The sequence below is a fragment of the Furipterus horrens genome, unplaced genomic scaffold (genome assembly GCF_987537825.1).
Source record: "Furipterus horrens unplaced genomic scaffold, mFurHor1.1.pri manual_scaffold_4, whole genome shotgun sequence".
Classification (NCBI taxonomy): Eukaryota; Metazoa; Chordata; class Mammalia; order Chiroptera; family Furipteridae; genus Furipterus; species Furipterus horrens.
The window spans coordinates 204,682,810-204,708,149 of NW_028327174.1; the positions used below are offsets into that span (position 1 = coordinate 204,682,810).

Consider the following 25,340-nt stretch of genomic DNA (forward strand, 5'->3'; position numbering starts at 1 on the left):
GTCCGCCCTAACAGCGCTCGCCGCTGCGCCGATGGCAGCTCCTCAGCACCAGGACGCCATGTGATGGGGGCTCCTAAGGCTCTCGGGGATCCCACTTTCTTGCTTCTGAACCCCAGCATCTTAACAGCTTTCAGGGGTTGGGAAACACAGCCCAAGCTTCCTGACCCCGCCTGGGGCAAGTGCACGCAGGGTCCGGGCCGTGTGGAGCCGCAGGCACTGCCTGGCAGGCCCAGGGCTGTGCCCAGGGAACTGCTCACCGTCCCGAGGAGCTGCCCGTGACGGGGCTGTCACAGCCCGTGACCCAGGTTGGCTCGAGTGCAGCTCCCCCAGGCTCGGCCACCACCGCACCTGCAGAAGAACCTGGAAGGGCCACGGGGCAGCAGGAGGGGCCCGGCCGAGCCCAGGCCGCGGCGGGCACTCACCGATGGCGCTGAGGGCGTGCTGGAGCTCCAGGGCGAAGGCGGTGAGCGGCACGTCCTCTGACGCGGGCATGATGGCCACCGTGGACAGGTTGCTGGCAGGGTTCCCCGCGTCCCACTTGCTGCCCGCAGAGTGCAGCCCGAACTGGTGACCTGGAAGCACAGGGTCACGGTTGGCCTGAGGGGTGCGGCACCCGTGACAAATCCTAGGGGTCAGCAGATGTTTCCGGATGACACTCCAGTACAAGCAGCCCGGGACAAGAGATGGCACCGGAGCCTCTCCGGCCCGCGCCACCCGCGCACGCTGACATGCAGGCCACACGCACACCTCCCAGCCCAGGGCTCGGCCCCCGGGCGGGAGCTGGCCCCCTGACAACAGAAAACGCAGGCCCGGGACGTCGGGCCGGCCCTCCTGCAAGCGCTCGCCCGCTCTGGACACGGCAACCCCGTGGCCCTCAGGATCCACAGGCGCATTTCTGTTGTCTCAGACACGGAACGGGGCACAGACTGACCCCTAAGAGGTCAGGGCTGGTTTGGGGGCCGTGGCCCCAGCCTCCGAGGGACAGGTCGGGGCAGGCCTAGCCTCCATCCCTTAGCCTCCATCAGAGGGTCCCCAGCAGAAGTTTACTTCCAACAACACAGTCACTTCTTGGGGAGCAGCCTCACCCCCCCAGGGCCGGGACACACTGGAGCTCTCTCCCTGCTTCTGACCGCTCGCCCCCCAGCCCAGCCATCCTGCGGCTGCACAGACCCTCCGGCCCCGGTGTGCACGGCCCCACAGAAAGGCCCCGCTGCCCCGAGGGCGCGTCCACTCTGGCTCTGCTGTCTCCACGCCCGGGCAGGAGCGGCAGCCCTGACACAGGATGGCAGGGGCGCTGAGGGCTCACCTGGGGGCAGGGAAGGAAAAGCTGCACTGTGACCAGGTCTCTGTCTGCACGCGGGCAGCAGGGGCCCCTCACCAGCCATCTGGCCGCCTCTCCTCGGGGACCCCCTTCCTCCTTGTCTTTCCCAGCGACCTTTGATGTCGCCACCCTCCCAGTGGGGAGAACCCGAGGGGTCAGCTGCGAGCTCTGCGTGGCTTTCCTGGCCTTGATGGTGCACGTGAGGTTCTGGTTCCGGCCGAGGGGCTGGAGCACAGGGGCACAGACCTCAGAAGGGCAGTGAGCTGGGGGGGTCACGGCTCTCGGGAAGAACACCCACGGATGCCATAAAATCAGCAGCAGCTCTGCCCCTGCCTGGGTCCACCCCTCCCCCTCCCCACTGGGTGCTGCCTCCAGGCACCCACAGTGGGATGGACCCCCAACTCTCCAGCCCTGGGCCAGTGAGCAGAGGCGGCACCCCCACCAAGAGGGGGTGATCACACAGAAGAGGAGAGAGACAGGAAGTCTCCGAATCAAGTGTGAACTTCTTGGCTCGCTCCCAAGGAGCCAGGGCAGGAGAGGACCCAGCGCCGCAGAGCAGGGCTCTGGGAAGGAACATGGCGAGGACGGCAGCCGGCCTCCACGCTGGCTCCGGGCTGCGCACGAGCAGGCAGGCCAGGGTTGTGCTGCACAGCCTCGAGAACCAGATTCACATACACACGCAGCACGGGGAAGAGGACGGGACAGGCTGGGCGAGCACACGTGACAGAGCTCACGTGGCCGATTCCGGGGGGGAGCACTGCCTCACGACCTAACACTCAAAGGCAGGAAGCGACACCCCGCGTTGCCAGGCACACCCAGAGCCAGGACGTCTCGGCTCATGTGAGAAGAGACCTCACAGATGAGAACAACAGCAGGACACGGGAATTACCTATCACCAGGTAGAAATGGCGGTCCCAGCCAGCCTCAAAACAGACGCAGGAACATAGTAACTGAGATTAAAAAGGATTCTGGATGGGCTGGCGAGCGGGACTGAGACAAGGGAAGAGCCAAGGACCCTGGAGGCAGATCAGGAGGCACTCCTCTGCTGAGCATCAGAGGGAGAACATGGAGCCCGGCGCCCCCGGGACAACGGCAAAGGTGTCCCACCGCGTCGCTGGAGTCCCAGGAGAGCAGAAAGAGGGCCGGGCCGAAGAATGTTGCAAGAAAAAAGCCAAGAACTTCACAAATTCTGGAAAAGATACAAACCTGTAGATTCAAGAAATAAACATATAGAGGCGAACAAACCCCGAACAGGATAAACCCAAAGAAATTAATGCCCAGACACTCCAAAATCAAATTTCTAAAACCAAAAGACAAAGACAAAGTTTTGGCCACAGGCAGGGAGGGGCGGTGCCGCCTGGGAGCAGGCTGCACGGCTGGGTCCCTGTGGCAGCTCTGGCGGCCGGAAGGCGGGGCACACGCTGTGCACATGTGCAACGAAAGGACGGGGGGCCCAGACTGGCAACAGTCCCTCCAGGAAGAAGGGGGAGCAAGATGGGCTCAGGTGAGCAGGAAATGAAGAGCACTTGTGGCCAACAGACCTGCTCTGTTTTAAAGACTTTTTGAAATTTATTTTTAGAGAGAGGGGGAGGGAGGGAGAAAGAAGGGAGAGAAACATCCATGGGTGGTTGCCTCTCACACGCTCCTAACTGGGGACCCGGCCCGCAGCCCAGGCCTGTGCCCTGAATGGGAATCGAACCGGCGACATTTCGGTCCACAGGCCGGTGCTCAGTCCACTGAGCCACATCTGCCAGGGCCGCACACCTGCTCTTTAACACTATTGTGAACGAAGCTTCTTCAGAGCGAAGGGATGCTGTCAGGAGGAGGCCTGGGACCCAGGGTGACGGAAGAGGGGCAGAGATGGTGGGCATCAGACAGTTGTCCCTGAGCTTTAAACACAGCGGAGAGCTCAAAGCAGGAGTTACGGGAGTGTGCGAGGGCCTCCCATTCAGCGTGGGCAGAGGTGATACTTAACAACCACAGCATAAGGCGGAAGGACGCGGTGACCAAAGAGTGACAAGTGTCCACAGTGACGCGACGCGGAGTTGGCGTGAGAGGCGGGACAGGGCAGGGGGACACTGCAGTCCCCGGAGCGGCGCTGGAGTGTGCAGTGGTGGGCGCTCTGCGCGTCCCCGCGGGTTGGCAAAGGTAAGTCTCAGAAAGGCTCAAGCAACCAAACAGAAGACAGGGGAGAGGAGGGAGTGATGGGAAAAGGGGGACCGGAAAACCAGTAACGACGTGACAGGCAAACCCTAGCGTGTAATGACACAAAGGCAGACTGTCAGAGGGAGGACAAAACACAGCCCGTCTCTATGCTTCCTACCAGAAACCTGCTCCACACGTAACTGTGCTGGTTGGTTAAAAGTATCACGGAACAGACACACATGTCCACTGAGGACCTCAGAACAGGGTCCGCGCAGACGCCCTGGGGATGGGCCCCGCCTGCGAGGCCAGAGCCCGCCTGCCTCTGCTGCCCGCGCAGGGCGTCTGCGTGTCCGCCCGCCATTCCCCCGTCCTCTCCACGTGCTATACTGTGAGCACAGCCCTGCTCGTGTGTCGGCGCCGGGGACAACATGGCTGACCCACAAGGCGAGCAGCTGACAGGCAGCGACGCGTGCAGAGGAGAAGCAAGAGGCGATGGGAAACTGAGGGCTGAGAGCCTCGGGTGCGTGGGGCTCAGGGCGCCCGGGAGCTGGTGGCCGGGGCAGAGGGGCAGCGGGGCATTGGGGCCGATGCATGCGTGACCGGGGCTCACCTGCCGCTGCTCCCTGCTGCAGGCCGCCCAGGATCTTCTCGCCCAGCAGGTGGATCAGCCGAGTCACCACCTGGAGGGGGCGGGGGGAGAACAGGCCCCAACCACACATCTTAGCCCCAAGCCAAGGACCGCGGAGCCCATGTTTCCAGAGCCTCCATGGCTGCCAGCCGCTCCGGGCCGTGGCGACGGGCCAGCGGTCCGGTTAACGTGCTGATGTCTCAGCAGTCCCGCCTGGACGTGAATCAGCCCTCGGTCCGCCTGCCCGTGAATCGCTCAGGGGGTGGCCCTGCCTGCGGCAGCCACGCCTGCCCACACGGGACGTGGCCAGAGCCTTTCTGGCCCATCTGAACTTAAGACCCTGCAGCGGAACCGGGAGGCAGCTCCGTCCCCACGGACACCTGGCTGGGAGGACAAAGGAAGTGCAAGGTCTCGTCCTGGGGATCTGAACCCACCCAACTCAACCCATCTCCCTCCTAAATTCTCAGTTTGGTACCTTGCAGTTTTCTAGTAAAAAAAAAAAAAAGATACATATTATCTGCAAATACAGTTTTACCCTTTTCCCAAAATATATCTGGAAACACCAGTTGTTTCAGGTTTTAGCTTTTTGTGTTGGCTGACGTTCTGTTCAGGGCAGCTTCTCTTAGATTTAAGAGGGTTCCTATTTCCCTCCTGTTTTACTTAGCGTTTATTATAAATGGCTGAATTTTGTCAAACGCCTTGATGTACTCATGAGGTTCTCTTTTATTTTTGCCCTAATTGATCGTATTTTAATAACATCCCAACACGGGACTAACACTCCTTGAAAGAGACGTATTTTTACAGTTGATTTGCTAATATTTAGTGTAGCTAAGTGTTAAGATAAATGATTAAAAGTTTTGTTATTTCTGTCAGGTTTCGGTAGGAAACTCAGGTTAACTTCATGTGACAAACAGGTGGGCTTCCCATCGGTTCCGGAACGGAGGGCTCCGCACGACAGCTGGGCACCTCGTGGGCTGAGGAAGGTCAGCCCTGCACACCCTCGGCAGACGTCTGAGAGGCAGGGACGCAAAGACCCGACCACCGGCCGCGGGAACGGCCTGGGAGCAGGGCCGGCTCCCACTCTGCGGCCTGGCCAAGCCTGCCCCCGCGCCCCGCCCCCGACCGCAGCACGCAGGGACGCCTGGCACTGCACCACTCCCGCCAGCTCCTCCCTCGTGACGAGTGCTATGTTGCTGCTGAGACCGCAGGCCTGGGCACAGCCTCAGGACACACAGTGTGCCCAGCAGGCTTCACTCACGGGGTCCCTATGGCCCCCTCGTGCCTCCTGGGATCACCCAGGCCACCTGCCCTGAGGCCCGTATTCTTTAAAACCATGAATACTGTCTATTTCAACCTGCGCCTCACGCCGACCCTGGAACGGAGGCCCCACTGCCCAGCAATGGTGGGCTCAGAGTGCGGGCGCGCAGCTTCCCTGACGCAGCCTGGCTTGGCGCCCTCACCTGCGGATACCTGCGCTTGATGGAGGTCAGCGCTCCTGCTGGGAGCTTGGCCAGCTCCGCATCCCGAACAGCGTGCACTGTGGTCGCCCTGGGCTGGTGGGTGAGTGTCTCCACCTGAGGAGGGGACAAGCTATCGCACGGCACCACCCCCACTGCCCTGTGCCCCAGTGCAGGAGGCATAGTGTGTGGCAGCAGAGGAAGCCGCCATGAGAACTCGCCGGGGCTGCAGTGGCTTCCAGACCCAGCCACGGCCTTGTCCTACAGGCAGGCTCTCTCGTGGCAGGGCCCCCACCCCTGCCCCACCTCCCTGGAGTCCTCTGACCCTCAGACATCCCCACGCTGCCCTGCGCTTCAGCCTAGGCAAACCCTCAAGAGAAAACTGAAAACCACAGACTGGGGGATGACGGCTCCTGTGTCATGCAGAGGGCTCCCACCTCCCCCACTCAGGAGCCAGGTGGGGCCAGGCATCCCCCCAGGGCAGGGCCCACTATGGTGGCCCCCAGCCTACCACGCCGATGAGGTCTCCGCGGCCGTACTCCCCAGCCAGGCGCTTCTTGAGATCCTCCTGACGGATCACCGAGCGCAGCCGGCCGCTGAGGACGATGTAGGTGCAGTCGGACTTGTCCCCCTGCCTGCAAGGACATGCTGGGAGTGGGCGGGGCACCAGCCCGGGACCCTTGCCCACACAATGCAGCAGAAAAAGGAATGCAGTCTGCTCACGAAGTACTTTTTGTTTGGGGAAAGCTATTTCCCATTAAAAGAAAAACACGTATGCCAGCACGTAATAGGTTTTTGGTGATTTTTAAGGAAATAATTACATATCTAAATGTTTCTCAGTTTTGAATTTTAGCGCCATGACCATGGACAGCTACAGCCTCAGTCTGGGTATAGCTGTCACTGCTGTGGAGCTGAAGATGCCCCAAAGTCAGGAAAGGGGGCGGTCACAGAAGCATCTTCACAAACGCTGCTGTGACGCTGCCTTTTGGGGCCACTTCCAAGGAGGGCGTGGGTACGTCTGTGCGTGTCCGAGTGTGCGGCACACGAGCACGGAGCCGGCGAGCCCAGCCGTGAGTCACGGGAAGCCCCGGGGGCCCATGCCCGGCAGCCCCACCCCACCGAGTCCTGCCCAGCGCCTCATGACCTCCACGCCGCCCTGTGCCCACCTGTACACCGCGCGCCCGGCCTCCACCTCCATCCAGTCCAGGGCAAAGTCGATCTGCCGCACGAAGGACGACATGCGCTTCACCACCGTGTGAGCCACACCCAGGACGACGGCCGGCTGCTTCCGCATGATTCTGCCAGACCAGCCCCGTCATTCCGTTGCGTCCTACGGCTGAGCCCTCCAGCCCGGCCTCTTCCTTCCAGGCGTGAGGGAACGCAGCACCCACACCCCCGCTTATCAAACTGTGCCATCCACTGAGCAGGTGACGCGGACAGGCCAGGGGCTGCGCCACAGCACAGAACCCAGTCACTGCTTGCCCCACCTGCCCCGTGTGCCCAGACCACACATGAGGCCCATCCTGGCCATGGGTGGTGGGGGGACAGCGCAGCGAGAGGTCTGTCGGCAGAGACCCTAGGCCTAAAGCCCCAAGTGGAATGAGGACTCTTGGGAAGGCAGTGGGACAATGGCTGCAGGGCAGGAGCTGCCACAGCAGGGATTCATGCCACGAGCATACACATAGGAAATACACACGAGGACACACGACAGCACACACACGAGCACACGTGGGAACCATACATGAGGACACACATGGGAAACATGAGGACACCAGGAAACTTGAGTATGCATGTGGGGACATGGGACATACATATAAGGACACAGGGAAACACACGGGGACACACAGGAAACAAGGATGCACGTGGGACATACATACAAGGACACGGGAAACACAAGGACAAACGAGAACACACTTGGGGACACACATGGAAAACTCAGGGACACACACACTCGGGGACACACATGCGCACACATGGGGACACAGAGGGACCAGGCCACGCCCCCGGGTTGCTCACAGGCCCAGGAGACTGACTGTCCTGAGAAGGAGCTGAGTTCACCTTGGCTTCCAAAGGCTGACACCTCATCCCGCCATCCCCCCTTCCCACCCCACGGTCCTGTCCTCTCCCAGGATGCCTGTCTCCTCAGGGACACGCAGGGTGGGGGCGGGGGCAGGGGCGGGGCCTGTCCAGGCCCGTGGCCCCACACCGCAGGGCGAGGCGGCCAGACTCACTCGTAGAAGTGGGCCTTGGAGATGGACAGGAAGCTGCAGTCCCGGTTGGCCCTGATGGTGAAGATGAGGGGCTCGCCGGTGAGCACGGCCAGCTGGCCCACCATTTCCCCAGGGCGCGTGACAAACAGGCAGCTGTCCTCCTCGCTGTCGACCTTCCGCTGGTACACGTGCAGCAACCCCGAGACCACGAAGGCGATGTTCACGTCCTGGGGGACGGGCCCCGGTCAGCCGCACGCCCTCGCCCGCTCCTCCCACGGACTGTCCTCCGTCCCCGGAGGGAAGCTTTCAGGGGCACTGGCCATGAGCCCGCCTCAGACGCAGGACCCAGGACGGTGGGACCAGGACAGCGTGACCCGAGACAGCGGGGCCTGAGACAGCAGGGACCCGGGACAGCGGGCCAGGGCGGCAGGTCCCAGGCTCGGGCCCTGTCCCAGCCAGAGGCCTCCTCGTGGAGGCCGCGCCGGCTCTCACGCACCCGAGCTCAGTGCAGCTCAGAATCGGGAACGGGGGTCACTGAGGAGGAACACTCTGTTCACCTCTCTAGGTTTGAGGACAACGAGCATGACTTTCTTCCGGACTCTGCGAGGGAGACCAGCAAGCCCGCGAGTGCGGACACGCGCCCACACCTTGAAGAGGACCAGCCCCGGGAGGCGCCCTTCTGGGGACGTGACCGGAGACCCCGTGCCGTGTGTCCACAGGGCTCCCTCCAGCGCCGGGACGGCCCCCTGGACCGCGGCCTTTCACTCACCTGGTCTCCCTGCCTTGACACCACTGTGCCCCCGGGGACATGGAGAAACGTCACCCGGCCGTCTAACAGGGCAGGGTCCTAAAAGCAGAAATGTGGAGTCAACAGAAGGAGCTCAGAGAGACTGGCGGAGTGGACGCCGCGACGCTGCCACCCACAGACGCCGGTGCGGTGATGCTGGCCCAGGGCAGAGCGACGATAGGTGCCGGCCGAGGTGCCTGGGAACTGGTGGGACAGAGAGGACTTGAGTGAGTGGGCATCTGGCCCAACGTCCACCATCTGAGGACGGGGCTGGTGACGGGCAAGGACACCAGCTGGGATGCGCTTCCCTGCACCAGGTGCTGGGGCGGCTCAGAGCCGGGGGACGGCGCGTCCCTGTGAGCACCAGCTGCACTGAAAATGGAACAGGCACCCAGGAAACTTGGGGTTCATCTGGGACACGACAGGGTCACCAGGGGACGGCAACTCTGCCCTGGGGCACAGGCTGCTGACCCCCAGCGGCAAAGCCCTCGGGAGTCAGGTCCGCCAGCAGGGGAGACACTGGGGCCTGACACCGGCGAACTTGAGTAAAACCTCTTAAACGTTTCACGGGAGATGGGAGAGCACAGTCACGCGGCCCCGAAGGAGCAGAGCGGAGGGGCAGAGGCAGCAGCGGAGCGGCCAGGCTGACGAGAGGGGTCGCGGGGCCGCTGGAGGGAGCCCAGGGCCTCAGCCAACGAGCAAGAGGAGCCCCCCGCCAGTCCGGTCAGAGCGAGACCGCGGATTCCAGCACCGAGAAGGGTCTTAAAAGCAGCCAGAGGGACGCATTATTGTCACAGGAAAGGCCAGCGCAGCTTCTCAGCAGCGACCACGGGGCGGGGCCGTGGTGAGGGGAAGGTCCTGGCCCTTTCCCTCCTTTGTCCCCCAACACTGGCCCGAAAGGTGACCCAGCTGAGATGCTGTGTGGTGCCACAGGTGCAGGTGACAGAAACGTCATGAAAAAGCCCTTTTTCTGTCCTGGAGTGTCGTCCCACGCACCAGAGGTGGCAGGTTTGGTCCCTAATTGGGGTGGTGGTGGGGGAGGCAGCTGGTCCCTGTCTCCCTCTCTCTCTTCCTCTCTCTACAATCAATAAAGCACCCCCTCAGGTGATGGTTTTCTTTTTAAAGCCCCTGTGTCTGAGCAAGAAAGAGGTTCCTGAGAGCCAGAAAGGTGTGGGGAAAAGCCCGCCTCCTGTGCTCCATTGGCCTGGGGGGTGGGCAGGGGGCCGCTGCAGAGCTGCAAGGGCGGGCGGGACACAGAGAGCCCGGAGCCCAGAGGGACCGCACCAACGACAGGACAGTGTCCATCGGTATTAAAACCTCAGAAAGGGCCCTGGCTGGGGTGGCTTAGTGGACTGAGCACCGGCCTGCATACCAAAGGGTCGCTGGTTCGATTCCCAGTCAGGGCACAGGCCTGGGCTGCGGGTCAGGTCCCCCGTTGGGGGCGCACGAGAGGCAACCACACGTGGATGTTTCTCTCCCTCTCTTTCCCCCTCCCTTCCCTTCTCTAAATAAATAACTAAAATATTTTATACAATTAAAAAAAAAAACTTCAGAAAGGAAAAGCAACAGAACTTTCAGGCAGCAACACAGAAGCACTTCTGTATGAAGTCAAAGCACGGAACCGTTTCTGAAATGCACAGAGAGTCGCGACCGCAGAGGGAGATGAGAGCTTCTGCCCAGAGACCCCACGCAGCAGGCCCAGCCGGGAGTCCTAGGCACAGAGCATCAGGTGCGGGGCCTGTCAGCACCACAGGACTGAGCTGGGGACCAGGAAGAAACCCGACGTTGAACGGGAAAGAGACCGACGGAGAGCAGGCTCCCCGCCTGCACAGACGTGAATGGAACCACGGTCACGCTTGCGCCACGTCCGTCGGGAACCCTGATGGCTGCACAGATGCACCACCGCCAGCTGGGCGGGGACAGCGCACCCCAGGGCCGCAGACATGCAGGCACCTGAGGGGCGCTCATGCACTGGCCCCTCCCCCCAGCAGCGCCGCACAGGGACTGAGGACACGCACGGCAGGGCACTCACATCAAGTCCACACACAGGCCCCGGGCAGGGCGTCCCTGGGGGAGGAGGCGTGTGGCAGTCTCGTCCCTGAATGGGGCTGTGCGGGTCTCACTCTCTCCTGACCATTCTCAATATTTCAAACGTTGGGGGGGAGAAGGATGAAAATGTGCACGGGATAGAGGCCCAGGCACAAGCTGTCACTCCGCCCCCACCAGCACCCTGAGGGGTGTCCCGGCCTGCCCAGCACAGGGGCGTGTGACCCTCCCTGCCCCCTGCGAGTGGGAGTCAGGCGCCCGCCCGGGGCAGCACAGCGGGGGCCGGGGCACCTACGTCCAGCTTCATCAGCGTCAGCAGGTCCTTCTTGGCAGCTTGGAAGATGGCGTCTGTCTCCGAGCTGGCGACGGTCTCATCTGAGCTGCGGTCTGAGCAGGGCAGGACGGTGGGGCGCGGTCCTGCGACGACCACACTCTGCTTGGGCTTGAGGAGAGCGGGGACACGTGGTCAGAGGGGACACAGCGGGGAGGGGGCCTGGGCAGGGGTGTGCAGCGGGTTGGCCTACCTTGCTGGCCACGGAGCTCCCGGGGCGCTCCTCTGCCTGCAGCGGGGGTACTGGCATGGTCGCAGGCCGCCGGTAGGTGGGAGGCGGTGCCTGCAGACGGAGGAGAGCCTCAGAGGCGTGCTGGCGGTGTGGCGGGGGGTGGGGGGGCTGCGCACCCCAACGCCTGCAGACCCGCAGGGAAGCCTCGGTTCTGGGAGCGTAGTGCGATGCAGTCGGGCCCCTTAAACACGCTCAGTCCCGGTGGGAGCCGCTCTCAGCCCGGACACTGCAGTCAGCTGGGGTCTGCCTCCTAGGCCCCCAGGCCCGGGCTGTGCTGGGTGCAGCTCCCACCATGCAGAGACCCCCACCCCACGGTCGGGCTCATCCTAACCCTTCAGCAGCCGGAAAGATGGGCGAGCTTCCAGCACAAGGAAGTGCGGCCACAGCGCAAGGGCAGGGAGCAGCCCCCCCAGAGGAGATGTGGGAAGGGTGGGTGCTGCTCCAGCCGTGCTGGCACCAGGTGTGGCCTGTCACTCGCACTGCACAGTCCCGTCCGCAGGACGCGCTCCCTGGGGAGGCGTGACAGAAGGCACCCGGGCAGTGGGTCCCAGCGCCGAGGCCCATCCCGGCCGCAGCCGCACCGAGGAGCCTGCCTTGGTCACACGGGCCAGCTCAGAGTCACAGAAATTGCCAATGGCGGGCGTGTGGCTTCAGACGGAGTGGACAGGAACACAGGGGGCGGGAGGCTGCATCCACTGGGGTCTGAGAGTGGACACGGGTCTGCCCCGTCCTGCACCTGGCTCAAGAACGGAGTCTGCACTCCAGACGGAAAAGTGACCGACTGTTACCAGGAGCCAATTTCTACAAGTGTCTTAAAGGTTGTGTTTCACAGAAAGTAAGTCTGTTCAGCTATTGTCTTGTATTAATAAGACTTCAAAATGTTCAAAATAACAGCAGTTAATAACTTCTTTTCCCCATCCTGAGATACTATGTATTTACAGTACTTATATAATGTTATTACACAACATACATTAATATGTAAGACGTTTTACTACATTAGCATCTTGTTCCTTAGCAGTCGGACTAGTGAGCCAAGGTATTAGATACCAAGGGCTATTGTAAAAACAAAACCCGACCACACTCTGGGGTAAATACACGCACACATCAAGGCCTCCCGTTCCTATAGGGGCAGCTGCTGTGACCGCAAGCCTCAGAAACCTAAAACATGGGTGCGTCTGCTGTCGGTCAGAAACGTGCCGAGGGAGAAGCTCGCTCTGGTGTGACCGCCAGCTGCCCGTGTTCACGTCTTGGATAATTCACATTCAAGTTCATCGTATGTGGACCTCTTCATTTTCGGTTATTATTTAAGCTTCTTTTACTTGAAAAAACTCACCGAACATATTTTTTTAAGTACAGTGAGTCCACTGGATACTCACTTTACACAGAAGACCCAACCCTGGAGGAATAACTATGAAAAGTGAAGTGTTAGGTCTGACAGGCAGATTTCCTAAACAGGATACAAAATGCATTGCCCACAAAAGAAGATATCTGACAAACTGGACTCTTAAAAGTCTAAGAACCTCTGTTCATCGCGACGCCACTAGGAGCAGAAGGGAGCGGAAAACACTCCCACGTCCACCCGTGAGTCCAACACTGGGCTTGCGCAGGAGACGTGAGGCGCTCAGGGGACTCCGGGAGGGATGAGGGTCGCCTGGGAGGAAACGGGCCGGAGGCAGCGCGGCCTTGTCCCGGGGCAGCCGGAAGGTGCTCAGGCTCACGGCGTCAGGAAGTCAGGCCTCCCACAGTGCACGGGGGCCAAAACGAGGATGACATAAAGCGACAGGACTGGGGAGGGGGACTGCACCCAGGGCAGGGAGAGGGGTCTTCTACCTGGTGGAACCGGAGGGGCCTGGCCGCCCGCCTGGGTCTGGCTGAGCTCATCCGAGATCTCCTGGTGGATGGAGGGCAGTGGGACGGAGTGGCTCCTCTTCAGCAGAAGCCCGGAGGCGGCTGCCCGGCTGCCACTGTGGTCGGCTGGTGGGGCACGGGCGTGAGGCCAGGCCTGCCCCCCCGCACCCCAAACGGCCCGTCTCGGGGCCCGGGGACAGCCTCTGCACACCTGCCCCCGCAGGCCACATCCTCATCACCTGTGCCCACCGGCCCAGGTGACTGACGAGCAAGGGACATTCTCAGACTGCCCCGTCCCCAGGGTCTTCCTGAACTGCCCAGCCCCTCGCTGCCCGCAGAGCACCTCGGAGGCCGACTCCCGCCGCGGGGGGAGCCGCAGTGCCTTTCCTCAGGGCCGCTCCGGGCGAGGGCCCCCGGGCGTACCGGGGGGACCCACTTGTTTACAGACGCCGGGCAGCGTGGCAGGGGCTCCTGGCCGGGGCCTCAGTCAGTCTCTTTCTCCAAATCCAGGCCCCTCTTGAGGTCTCCGAGCAGCGTGGTCAGAGCGCAAAGCTCAGAACCTCCCCCCTGAACACCCTCTCCCTGGGGCCAAGTCCCCGCGCAGAGACAGGAGACGGCAGGGGGCAGGGGCCTGGACTCGGGTGCAGGTGGGGGCCGGGGTCAGGTACCTGGGTCGCAGGGCTCCTCGGGGCCGCAGCCCGGCTGCCTCTTGGCCTTTCCGGCAGCCACGCTGGCCACAGACACCAAGGGGATGGCCTGGCTCTCCTGGGGTGTGAGAAAGAGGAGAAAGAAGGGGCTGCTGGGGCGTCTCGGGGACAGGGCACCGGCAGGGGGAGCAGCCACGGAAAAGGAGAACTGGTTTGCTTAAGGCAACAAAGACCTGGCAAATTTAAACAACGGTCAGAATCGTCAGACACCGTAAGAATCTCCATTAAGATGAAAAATAACGCAGGAAGCAGAAGGGTTTGCCCTGAACTGGCAGCAAAGGGAGGCGAGAAAACTGGGACAGCACCGTGTCCAGGCGGCGCTCCAGGAGCGGCCACACGCCGGCACACGGGGCCGCGGGCACGTGGCCGGGCTCGGACTGGGCTCCCAGTGAGCACCAGGACACGGCGGGTCCCGTCTCCCTCTCCCAAGGACTCCAGGGGGTGGGGCGAGCTTATCCCACGTCACAGCCACTACTCAACCCCACCAGGCCCTGACAGGACGGTGAAGGGACCCCGGGGACGAGAGGCGACAGCTGTCACTCGGCGGGCACCAGCAGATCAAACTCGAGACCCTCCTGCACAGGAACCACAGGGCGCGGCAGGCCACTGGCAGATGGGCAGCAAGTGTCCGGGAGGCACCAACTCTGGCTTTGAGAAGGAAGCCCCCCTCCCAGCCAGTGACAGCAGGCTCTCGGCACAGGGCCCCCAACTCGGCCACAGGCGTCGGCTTTGGGGCAAGAGTCCCGACGGCCCCGTCCTCACAGCTGCACTTACGGGGTTGAAGAGCTCCGTGGTCAGGCCCAGGTAGTTGTGCAGAGCCAGGAAGGTGACCCTCTGCAGCCGTACCATGATGATCTGTGGGCGACAGGGGCCGGCAGACCGTGAGCCCGCCTGGGGCCTCACGGGCCTGGGGTCCCCAGGCTGGCAACGCCCACACTCCCCTGGGAGGTCGCATTAGGGGCATGACCTCTGTGTACTGGTTGTATGTCTTCTGTTAAGTGTCAACTGACTTCAGACAGGAAGTTTACAATTAAAGCAAACTTGGGGTAGGAGCAGACGGGAGTGCCTCTTTGGGGTTATGAAGACTGATTTTTGTTTCAGACTAAACATCAAGGTTTTCCAAAACGCCCCCCGTGTACCCTCACGGGGACGCCACGACAGTGGGGAAGGTGGCCAGAGGAGCACCCACCTGCACCACCCTGACCAGGGTTTCAGGATATTTCTCAAAAATCCCTTGGAAGGCCACAGCCGGGAGCCTGAGGACGGTGGACGGGGCGGCGGCGCGGGCAGACACGGTTTTGTAGGGTGCGGTGTGGCCCTGTGGGGACAGGCGCGGCGTGAGCCCCCCGCCGTGCTGACAGCCCCAGGGCTCCCCACCCGGCGGCTCGGGAGGCCCCTGAGACGGCCTGCTGCCTGCGGCGCCCTCTGCCCTCCCTGGTGCCCCGGCCCGTCCTGCCCCCACCCCCACCCCCACCCCCCACCCTGGTCCTGGCAACCACCCAGCTCTCTCCTGTCCGGACGGTTCTGCCTTTGTCGACACGTCACATAAATGGAATCACAGAGGGGCTGGCTCCTGTCACTGGTGATGCGCCTGCAACGCTCTAGCGGCCCAGACAAGGCTGCCTCACAGACACAGGGGGGCCGGCACCCACGCGGGGATGGAAGACGTCTGTGTCCAGTCTGGGAGCGTTACACACAAAACTGCTGTGGACACACAGGGTGGTGCGTGGCAGTGCCCATTTCTCTTGCTGGCACTGAGACGTGGGACTTACGGTCACACCTTCTGAGGAAGCACCAGCTGCCACCTCCGTGGCTGCACCCGTGGCGTTGCTTTGGGGACCCCCCCCACACCGCACTGCACGGTCACCTCCCAACCTGGAATCCCCAAGTGTTAGCAGCCTCTGGGAAGGAAGACTCGCCAGGGGAGGGGAGGGCGGGGCGGGGCGCCCCGACCTTGAGGAGCAGAGGAGCGGCAGGGACTCCGCCCACCGGACCCATGTCCCCGCAGGGCTGGGGCGGCGGCACCAGTGCACCCTCACCGTCACGCCCCAGATGAGCCCTCGGGCGCCTGTGCGTGTGCGACCAACGTGGCACGTCTCTGCGCGGAGGTGCCCACTCCACCTTGGCCCCGAGTCGCTTGGTTCCCTCGCAGGGAGTTTCGAGAGTCCTTCGTAGGCTTGGGACACAAGTTCCTTATCCGGTGAGGGTTTTGCAAGCGTTTCCCCAGGCTACGGGCTCACTTCACTCGCTTACCAGTGTCTCCCGCAGCCCAGTCCTTAATTTCCGGGCAGCCTCACGAACCCACTGATTTTCTTTCGTGGATCCTGCTTTCCTGTCACGCCTGAGAATCTTAGCTGCGAAGCACAGAGAGCAGGTTTCCTTCACCGTGTCCTCCGCCAGGCCGGACCCTCTGGGCCTCACGCACAGGTCTGAGACAGGCTCCGAGTCGGGGGGCGCTCGCTGACCACACCGTCTCCCCTGCCGGCGGCCGACGACCCGCTCGGCCTGCGACGGGAACAAGGACGTGCGTGTCCTCTGGCCTTGCTTTTCTTTCTAATTCCTTTAGCTCTTCTATTCCCTGCCTTCCGTGCGACTTCATAGTCGATCTGTCCTAGGACAAGAGCTTGCTGAGGCCTTGACTGGAATGACGCTGACTAGTCTGGGGAGATGCACCTCCTAGCGTACCGAGTCTTCCGGTGCAGAGCCCGGCGTGCTGCCCCTCGCTCAGGCCCCTCGGGCCCCTGGCCGTCAGCACACAGGCCCTGCCCGAGTTCTGTTACATCACCAAGGATCCCGCGGGGCTGGGGGACACTCAATGCTACTGGTTTTCACGTTTTCCATCTCCGGCTGTTCATGGCTGACCCTCAGAAACACCGTTGGTTTTAGACACTGACCTTGGCCTCATGAATGAGCTGCCACTTCCCGTGGGCTCTGTGGAGCTTTCCCGTGTTCCTGACATGCATGCCTCATACACTGCTCCTGCCCTAACTGCCCAGCAGGGCCTCCAGGTGGTCTCACTCGGGGCTGAGAAGAGACATCCTGGGTGCGACTCTGGTCTTCAGGGGAACACCAGTCTCTCCATTTCAAGGACGACGCTGAGAGTTCTTGTAGACGACCTTTATGGGACTTAGGGGTTCTCCTCCTGGCTCTCTGAGTTCTATCGTGAACAGACGCTGAATTCTGTCACAAGCTGCTTTCTGCCTCTGCTGAGATGATCGTGCGGCTTCTCTTCCGTCTGCTGATCTGGGTGAGCACACAGACTGGCTTCTGTTCTCCTTCCTTTATTGAATTTACTGGGGTGGCACTGGTTAATACAATTACACAGGTTTCAGGGTCACCTCTACTCGCACCGGCTGGCTGTCCTGTGACGGGTCCCAGAGGCAGCTCCACAGAAACACTGGGCACCATCCTCTTTAATGTGCTGCTGGACGCACGGTTCCAGGACGTTTCGCGGAGGGTTTTTGTGTTTGTTCATGAGGTACTGGCTGGCAGTTTTCTTTTCCTGTAACGTGTCTGATTTCGTGTCTGAGTGATGCCAGCTCCGAGATGGACTGGGAAGCACCCCCTCCTCTGCACCTGTCCACGAGTCTGTGGACACCCGGCACCACGCCCCCTGCAGCAGAGCCACACGGCAGCCACCGGTCCCCGTGTCCTCCTCGTTGAAAGAACATGAGCCACAAACCTTTCTTTCGCAGACACAGCACTGTCCCGAGCACTGGTCTCATCGAGGCCACTGGGTGGCCCGTCTCTTTCCAGGGTCTCATCCACTGCAATGACGGTGTTGAGCTGGTGGGTGGGGTCAGGGCCGCCTGTGGCATGCACCCTCTGCAGGGCTGCCCCGCCGGGCCGATGCCGGCAGCGCGGCCTTCCGTGCCTCACTGGCAGGGCCCGAGGCTTGTCTGCGAGCCAGCTTCCGGTCCTGCTGCGCTTCCCTGTGGTCTCCCTGTTTCCAGTCTCTCCGATTTCGGCTTCCATGCTCGTGACTTCCTTCCCGCTGCTGGCTCCGCGTTTTCATTGCCCTCACAGTTCCCCAAGATAAAGGCTTCACTGACTCAAGACCCTCTTTTCTAACACGAGCAACGCAGGTCTTGCTCGCAAGTCCTCCCGACGCCCTGCTGTGGCTTCACTCCACCACCCGGTTAACTCCATCAAAACCGGAGGGTACATTTTGCATGACTTCAATTCCTTCAAACGTATTAACTGTCTTATGGCCCAGAACGTAGTCTCTGCTGGGCCGTGTGCACCTGAAAAGAGCTGCTGTGCTGTGCTGGGCGCAGTATTCATTCCTGCTCAACTGGTTAACGCGTCCAGGCGCAGGAGCGTTCTGTTCCGGCTTTCTGTGCCTTCGTGGGCTTGATGTCCGCTTGGCCTCTCAGTTACTGAGAGAAAAGCTGAAGCCACCAACTGTGACTCTGCAGCTGTTTCTCCTTTCAGTTTTGCGGGTTTCTCTTCAATGTCTGAAATCACGTATTTTAAAACCCTGGTGTTAGGTGACTCTGTGTTTCAGACTGCTGTGTCTTCTTGGTCCCATGCAGGAAGTCGACAGGACTCTAGGACAGAAGGTTCTGGAACGCAAGAGGGCCTCAAGGAGCTGTTCCAGAGGGGCAGCAGGACAGGTGACAGAGGTTCACAAAACATCAAATACCTTCTTAGAATTTCCCGTGTGATTTTGCTAAGACTTACATTTAAAAAAACAACAACAAACCCAAATAACTTCTCAGGACCTCTGCAGGGTCCTCAGGCCCACGGGCCCCCACAGGTCCAGACGCCCGCCAGCCAGGGCAGCACCCGACCTGTGCGACAGGCCCCATCTCGGGCAGAAGTGCCTCCCAGCTGCGCGCCAGCCCTGCTCAGGTGACATCACGCCAGGTGTTGGGGACAGAGCGTGATCCGCAGTCCCTTCCACACCTCCACCTCAGGCCTCAAAGCAGCTCAACGCACATCTGTGCCAGTCTGACAGGGCACGGGGAGCACACTGGAAACCCCCAAAGTCTGCTCACAGCTTGTTGCCCCTGTCATGCACAAGAGCTTAGGGTTCCTCCCTCATGAGTGCTGCACGGGGCCCTAGACCGCTGGTCCTGCCTGGGGGCGTCCTGGCTGCTCGGAGACCCCTCTGCAACGTATGGAGAAGCTGAGACACCAGGCGCCTCCACGTGTGAAATGAAAGCAAAAGGCGTAACTTCGAAGAATGTGCCTGAAATCAACGCGCCTGCTGAGTGACGCAGGGGTGCGCACCGGCCGAGGGCGTGGGAGAACTGGGGTGCGGAACGTGGACCCGGCTCAGAAGCAGGTTCTTGTTCACGGGAGGGACGGGTGCTGAGCTGGACGGGCACGCGAACTGGCTTTTCTGTTGCTTAAATGTTTGAAATGTTCCATTATCAAAAGTTTAAAAACTACAAGGCAGCATTAGGCTCTGTGTTTTAGTCGACCGGACTAGCAAAAAACAAGTCTTGGATGGCTCACTAGCTGGTGGGGCGAGGTGTGCTGGGGTTCAGCCTCTGTGAGCAGTGTGTGCCCCTGGGGTCCAGCAAGCCTAAGGATTTGTCCTATGGACTGGACCCCAAATATGCAACACAACATCCACACAAGGGTGCTCGCAGCCACAGTGAGTAGCACAGACTGGGGACAGCAGAGGTGCCGTCAGCACAGAAGACCCAGAGAGGGTCCCTCCTGGGAAGGGGGAGACATTTTCACCCTCTGACGCTTTGAGCCCTTTGAATCTTGGACCACGTATGACCCAGCCCCCAGTCATTTAAGGGACAACCCAGACCTGTCAGCAAACGCTCAGCCATGCGTAAGCACACAGGGTTGCTCTTGTCACACCCTGACCTCCTGGGGTCCTGTCCCCTCCCGGACCAGCCCCGCATGGTGGACACCCAGCCTCAGTGCTGAGGGACCTGCTGAGCAGAGCGGGGGTGGGGCACTCACGGTGATGACATCCAGGATGCTGAGCAGGCTGTGGACACTGTCCCCGGGCAAAACCTCTTTGACTACCACCTCGGTGCCATCCTGCACGTGGGGAACAGAGCAGAGGGCTCCAGTGGCGGAGGGCTCAGGCCGGGCCTGGCCTGCTGGCCGTTGGAGTGGTGGAGGCCACACCCTGGCCGACTGGCAGGGGTCAGAGGTGATCAGCTCAAACGCAGAGAACAGGAAGCGCGGGAACAAGTAACAGGGAGGACTGGACACCCGGCCAGCCACATGACGTCCAGGCCCAGGGCTTGTCCTCCCCGGAGGCCGGAGCCTGCATTTCACAAGACCTCAGGCATGACAGCGCTCTGCAAACACTGCGCTCAGGCTACGCTCAGTTCATGAGAAGAGGCTCCTTTCTTCAATAATAAGTGAACCTTTCTGACACTTTTTACTGAATGAGCTTTTTAACTTCATCCAGTGAAAAGGTGACAGTAAGTCACGTGGCTGTGATGTCACGGCCACAGGAGTTTTCCGGCTCCTGGACAGGCCTGCGGGACCAGCATCAGAGGCGTGCTCTGCCGGCGGCAGCCCGACAGGAGGACCTGGACCAAGGCCATTTCCTTTTTGGTCACCCAGGGAGTCCAGCCGCAGACGGAGCCGCGCGCACGAGAACTCTGGAACCATAGGGCGTGTAGGAAGCATCCACGTCAGGGCCCAGTCCCGGGACTGACGGGTGGGAACTTCAGTAAGGCAGGGGAGCACCCTCGAGCAGAGCGGGGTTCGCTAAGTGTCAGCATGAACCAGTGACATGCAGCGGGACGCCTGGGCCACACCACAGGGCCAAGGACCCACTCGTCATTGTGCGGAGCAGCCTGACCGTGGTCTGTCTGGCCTTGAGGTCACCGCCTGCAATTGTGACTGAAGGGTATTAGTTGACAGAGGCAGGAAGCAAGTACTTAGCTTCCAGATAAATCAGGACTTACTCGTTTTCTTAAAAGCTAAAATTATAATCTGGAGTCTGAAAATAAAGCAAGAACGCAGTTGATCGCAGCAAACAATGCCCAAGCATGAGTGGGGTTCTGAGGACGTACCCAGAATGGATCAGGTGGAACGCAGAAATAAATCCAGCGAGCGAAGCGCACACGTGTGCGCGGGTGACAGGTGGCCGCCAGCGTCTGGGGCAGCTGTGCTCCCACACTGGCACCCAAGTGCGCCCTGTGCCTTCAAGAGCTAAAGTTTAGGTTTCGCACTAACTTTTTAATGGAAAATGTATAAAAACGTGAAGAAGGCAGACCTCTACTGGAAACACACAGACCAGCGCCCTCCCCTCTCTCGGCGACCTGGAGGCTCCACCCTGCATGTGATGGGCTCTTACCGTGTCCTGGATGCAGACCTCCAGCCGCCCGTCCTGCACCACGTAGAGGCTAGTGTCCGGCTCCCCCGGCCGGAACACGTGCTCTCCTTCGAGCAGCTGCACGAAGACCATGTGTCTGCAAAGCTCCAGGAACAGTGGCTTCTCAAAGTGGCCCAGGACCCTACGAGAACCAGCACACACGTGGACGCCCTGCGGGAAGGAGCCCGACAGGGAGACCCACAGGGCTGCAGCCTGGAGTCACCATCGGGACAGAAGCTTCAACTTTGGGAATCCCCATGAGCTGTTTTCAGCTCAAAAGGACCCTGGACTCATGACCGTGAACTTGAACCAGACACACAACCAAGCCCAGGATGGTTAAATGGGCTACAAAGAGGGAAGAAAGGGTTTCCAGGGAGAGGGGGAGGGGACCCGGACTTGTGACTTTCCCACTCACTCCGAGTTCCCTTCGGAGGTGGAACTGCTGACAAGTGTGTCAACACTGCACCAAAGCGCTGGGGAGGAGGCTCCGCCATCGGCAGGGCAGGGAAGCAGGGGAGCAGCTCAGCCCCTCAGTGGCCGCAGGGAACCCCGGGGGCGCCAGCCAGCACGGCTGCTGCATCTGGGTCCCCTTACCGGACGTTCTTCAGCATGTACAGGACTTCCGAGGGCAGGTGTGAGTTTTTCACGTCAAACTCTGTGAGGTCGGCCTCCAGCAGGGAGGGTGGGGGTTCCTTGGGCTGCAGGGTGGGGTACTCCTTCTTGAAACGCAGGATCCTGCAGAGCAGAGAGCCACGCCCTGGAGCAGAGCCCCGCAGCTGGGGCGCAGCAGTTCCCCCCGGGAAGGCAGCCCCACTACCTCTTAGCCAGAGACAGCACCTTGGTCCTCTTCCTCATCCGCTGCCGGGCGGTGGCCGTGCTCCCCACCAGCGTATTGGGGAGCGTGGTCACCTGCGGAGGGAGAGGGCGAGTCGCAACCCTGAGATCCAGCCCGCAGCCTGCCCGGGACACGGGAGCCAGCCAGGGGGCCACCCAAGCAATCAGTGCAGCCCGCAGCGCTCGTGTGACCGCCCCCAGGACACAGCCCCCTCTCCCCACAGCCCTTTACAAGCCTGCCCTGTGGGGCCTTCCCCCTCCCTCCCGGTCCCCTCCCCGTCATCAGGGCCAACTCGGTCGTCCCGGGCAGGCAGCGGCAGTGTCAGAGGGCAAAGCGGCCCCTCAGGTACCCGCAGCCCTCCCGCTGTCCCTCAGCTCTCTGAGGAGTGTTGGCCCCAGGGCGGCAGCTGCGCTGTGGCAGTGTGGTCACCAAGGCTCCACTTCCATCCCACATGACCGTGCACCGCTGGACCGCACACCTGTCCTCACAGTCCAGGGCCAGCTCACTGCAGCACCGTCCTCGGCGGGACCTTGGGTGCACGGACTCTTTAAGACTGGCTGGGGGTCACTGCGTGGGGCCCTGCACTAGCTGCGGACCAGCCCCCACGCTGGGCCCCGCCCCCGCCATGCCACAGGCAGCACCCCGGCTCTGAGCAGCCACCGCCGCCCGTCCCCAGCACGGGCACTGGCCCAAGCAGCAGACGCACGCCAGACTGCTCACAACTCCTCGCCCGACACTGCCAGTTCCCCGCAAGGAGCACGGGTTAACCGTGTATCGGGGTGGCCTGAGCAATCCCTTGGAGCCCGCTGGGCAGGAGTGGGCTGGGGGTCACCAGGAACAGCTGGGCCGGCTCTTTGTCCCAGATGGGGGTTTCCACCCCGTGGGGGCCCAATCCTGGCAGGATCACCAATCTCGGCCCTGGAGCCGGGGCCCTCCATGCCCACGTGCCCCAGGGACGTTTCCGGGAAGGCTCTTCCTATCTCTTCTCTAGTAAACAAGCGCCCAGTCGCAGGGCGGACAGGCCCTCCGTCTCTGCACACTTGTCAGGCTCAACTGCTTCAGCCCGCCCGCCCCGCCCAGGCCTTCCCAGAGCCCTGCAGCCGGGCACGGCCGCACAGAGCTGCCCTGGCCAACCGGAGCCGAGGCCCCGAGGGCAGAGGCCGCCCTGTGCAGGAGCCCACAGCCAGGTTACCTTCCTCATGATCTTCCGGCCATAGAACATCACTTTGTCTCTCTTCCGGAACCTGTACTGAGGGCTGGGCTGCACTTGTCCTGCAAGGGGCAGAGCAGCCGCCTGAGCCTCCCGCGACGCCCCTCCACACGGGGGCGGAGAGGCAGCACCCTGCCCAGGGCTGGGACAGAGCCAGCCACTATGGGGATGCAGAAATGGCCACTTGAATGAGAGCCGAGAAAGCAGGACAGGCTCGGACCCTGCGGATCCCACGTGCTCAGCCCTCACCCAACAGCCACAGCTTCCAGCAAAAGCCACATGGGACCTGAGGGCCCCTCACCCGGACCTCGCCCCCGGAGCTGGAGTCAGACGCCAAGTACTCACGGACTTGCTTCACCCTCCTGTACACGAAAAAGGCCGTGACACCCACGAGGGCCAGAGCCAGGAGGGCTCCAATCAGCATCCCGGTGAGCTGGGGGTTAGGGGGGACAGAGTGCCTGTCGGCTACGGGCAAGGGGCCCCATCCCACCCGATGGACCACAGGCGGAATGTGAGGGGCAGAGGGGCCGGGCGGCCGGGGTGCGCGGTTACCATGGTGGACTGTGAGCACTGCTCCGTCACCTGCAGCCACCAGGACTGCAGGGTGGGGCCCAGGCAGGCCTCGGCCTGCGGGGCAGCACCAGGGTCAGGAAGGGCAGGGCAGGCCTGGCGCCCCAGGGCCGTGAGAGCAGAGCCTTGGGCCGGGGAGGAGACCTGGGAAAGAAGAAGTCTTCCTGGAACTGAGGGCCTGAGCCCACAGCCCAGGGGCACAGCAAGAGACCTGTGTCCACGCCACCCGCGGGACTGTCGGGCAGGACCAGCAGCCCTGCCGTGCGGACAGCAAATGCTCCCCATGTCATTAACACACCGAATCCTAAGTACACTGGACGCAAGTCCAGCGGAAAAGGCCTGGCTGGCCACAGGGGGTGCAAAGGTCACCTCTCCGTGCTCTCTGGTCACCAATAGGACCGTGAGCGGCCACCCCAGGGCACACAGAGCCCAAGCACCAGTGGCTCTGAGAGCCCCACAGAGCTGTCTGGGTCTGAGAACATTACATTGCAGCTCACAGCGGAGAAGGGCTATGAGCCTGCTCCCCCCTAACCCCCACCCCAGAAAGTTACCCGGGCTTTAGAAGTCTGGCAGGGAGGGAGGGAGGGGAAGAGGGCTCTGAGGGTGAGCGGCAGAGGCTGGGCCGCCCCTGCGGGGGGTGCTGGCCGATTCGCAGAGAAGGTGAGACAGCAACGAGAGCAGCCGAGCTGTTCTCTGACCGTTACCCGCTCCTGCCCGCAGGCCGCCCCCAGCAGCGAGGGCAGGGTGGCAGGGCACCGGTTCACCCTCCCAGGTGCTGCCCAAACCCAGGGACTAAAGGAAAGCCAGGATCAGACGCGGCTTTGGTGCCAGAAAGCCACAGAGACGGAAGGGCACTCGGAACAGCATCTCACGAGCAGGGTGCACCCAGACAATGAGCGTCCAGAAAACTCAACCTCCGCCCTTGGTTCAGGAGGCAAATGGAAGCAGTGGGGGGGGAGGGGTGTGTGTCTCTGCTCCCGAGTTGAGGCCCCCAGCCCCTCCCAGCCCACAGAGTGCCCATACCCATGGCCGCACCCTTCACTCCCAGCACAGGACTGTCCCAGGACAGGGTCACACGGTGTCCCCCAGCCTCTGTGCAGCCTCCAGGGTCAGGCATCTCAGACTTCCCAGTGTCTCACCGGCTCTAAGGCACCGAGTCGACCTCAGGGGAGGGAGGCTCCAAGGGGCTGCCTGGATGCTGCCTGGACCCCTCCTCCCAGTGCAGAAACACCCGCACTGGGCATGCAGCTCCATACCTCCAGGCCGGCTCCCTCCTCCTGCTCCATGGCTTAGAAGGAAAGCAACGGTCCGGGTGAGAACCAGAGGCTGGTTCCACGGAGGGCAGGAGTCCACCAGCTCGGCCGTGAGGGAAAGCCACGTGTCCCGCCGTCCCCTGCTTCTCTGCCACGTTAAGTTACGTCTTCGCTGATGGCAAAAACCGGACGGAAAACTCCTCCCTGAAGAGGCACTGCGTTTTCAGAAGCATCAGAGCCACCTGCCTCTCTGTAAACAGCCTCACGTGGCCGCCCGGGCACCTAGAACTGCAGCCAAGTGGCAGCCGGTCAAGGGCGCAGAGCAGCTGGGCAGAGGCCCGCCCGGGGATCTTCCCCCCAGTGTGGTTGAGCCCTCAAGGGGCTGTGCTGGGTCCAGGGCTGATGCCTTGGGGACCAGCCTTGCTCAGCAGGCCTCTGTCTGGGAGGGAAGAGCCAG

General features: G+C 61.8%; 1 protein-coding gene across 1 annotated transcript in view; it reads right to left on the reverse strand.

Annotated features, from left to right (window-relative positions):
• The window catches only part of PNPLA7 (patatin like domain 7, lysophospholipase), a 40,055-nt gene that overhangs the window by 13,549 nt on the left and 1,166 nt on the right, over positions 1-25,340 (reverse strand). Inside the window, 22 exon segments of the mRNA XM_090275299.1 lie at positions 423-572; positions 4,077-4,146; positions 5,555-5,668; positions 6,063-6,186; positions 6,718-6,849; positions 7,783-7,988; positions 8,531-8,608; positions 10,890-11,036; positions 11,119-11,163; positions 11,165-11,208; positions 12,988-13,131; positions 13,674-13,770; positions 14,487-14,567; positions 14,902-15,030; positions 19,641-19,721; positions 20,998-21,157; positions 21,610-21,750; positions 21,833-21,924; positions 23,043-23,122; positions 23,406-23,493; positions 23,613-23,774; positions 24,887-24,918. Of these exon segments, the coding sequence (XP_090131425.1) occupies positions 423-572; positions 4,077-4,146; positions 5,555-5,668; positions 6,063-6,186; positions 6,718-6,849; positions 7,783-7,988; positions 8,531-8,608; positions 10,890-11,036; positions 11,119-11,163; positions 11,165-11,208; positions 12,988-13,131; positions 13,674-13,770; positions 14,487-14,567; positions 14,902-15,030; positions 19,641-19,721; positions 20,998-21,157; positions 21,610-21,750; positions 21,833-21,924; positions 23,043-23,122; positions 23,406-23,493; positions 23,613-23,774; positions 24,887-24,918 (2,397 nt within the window).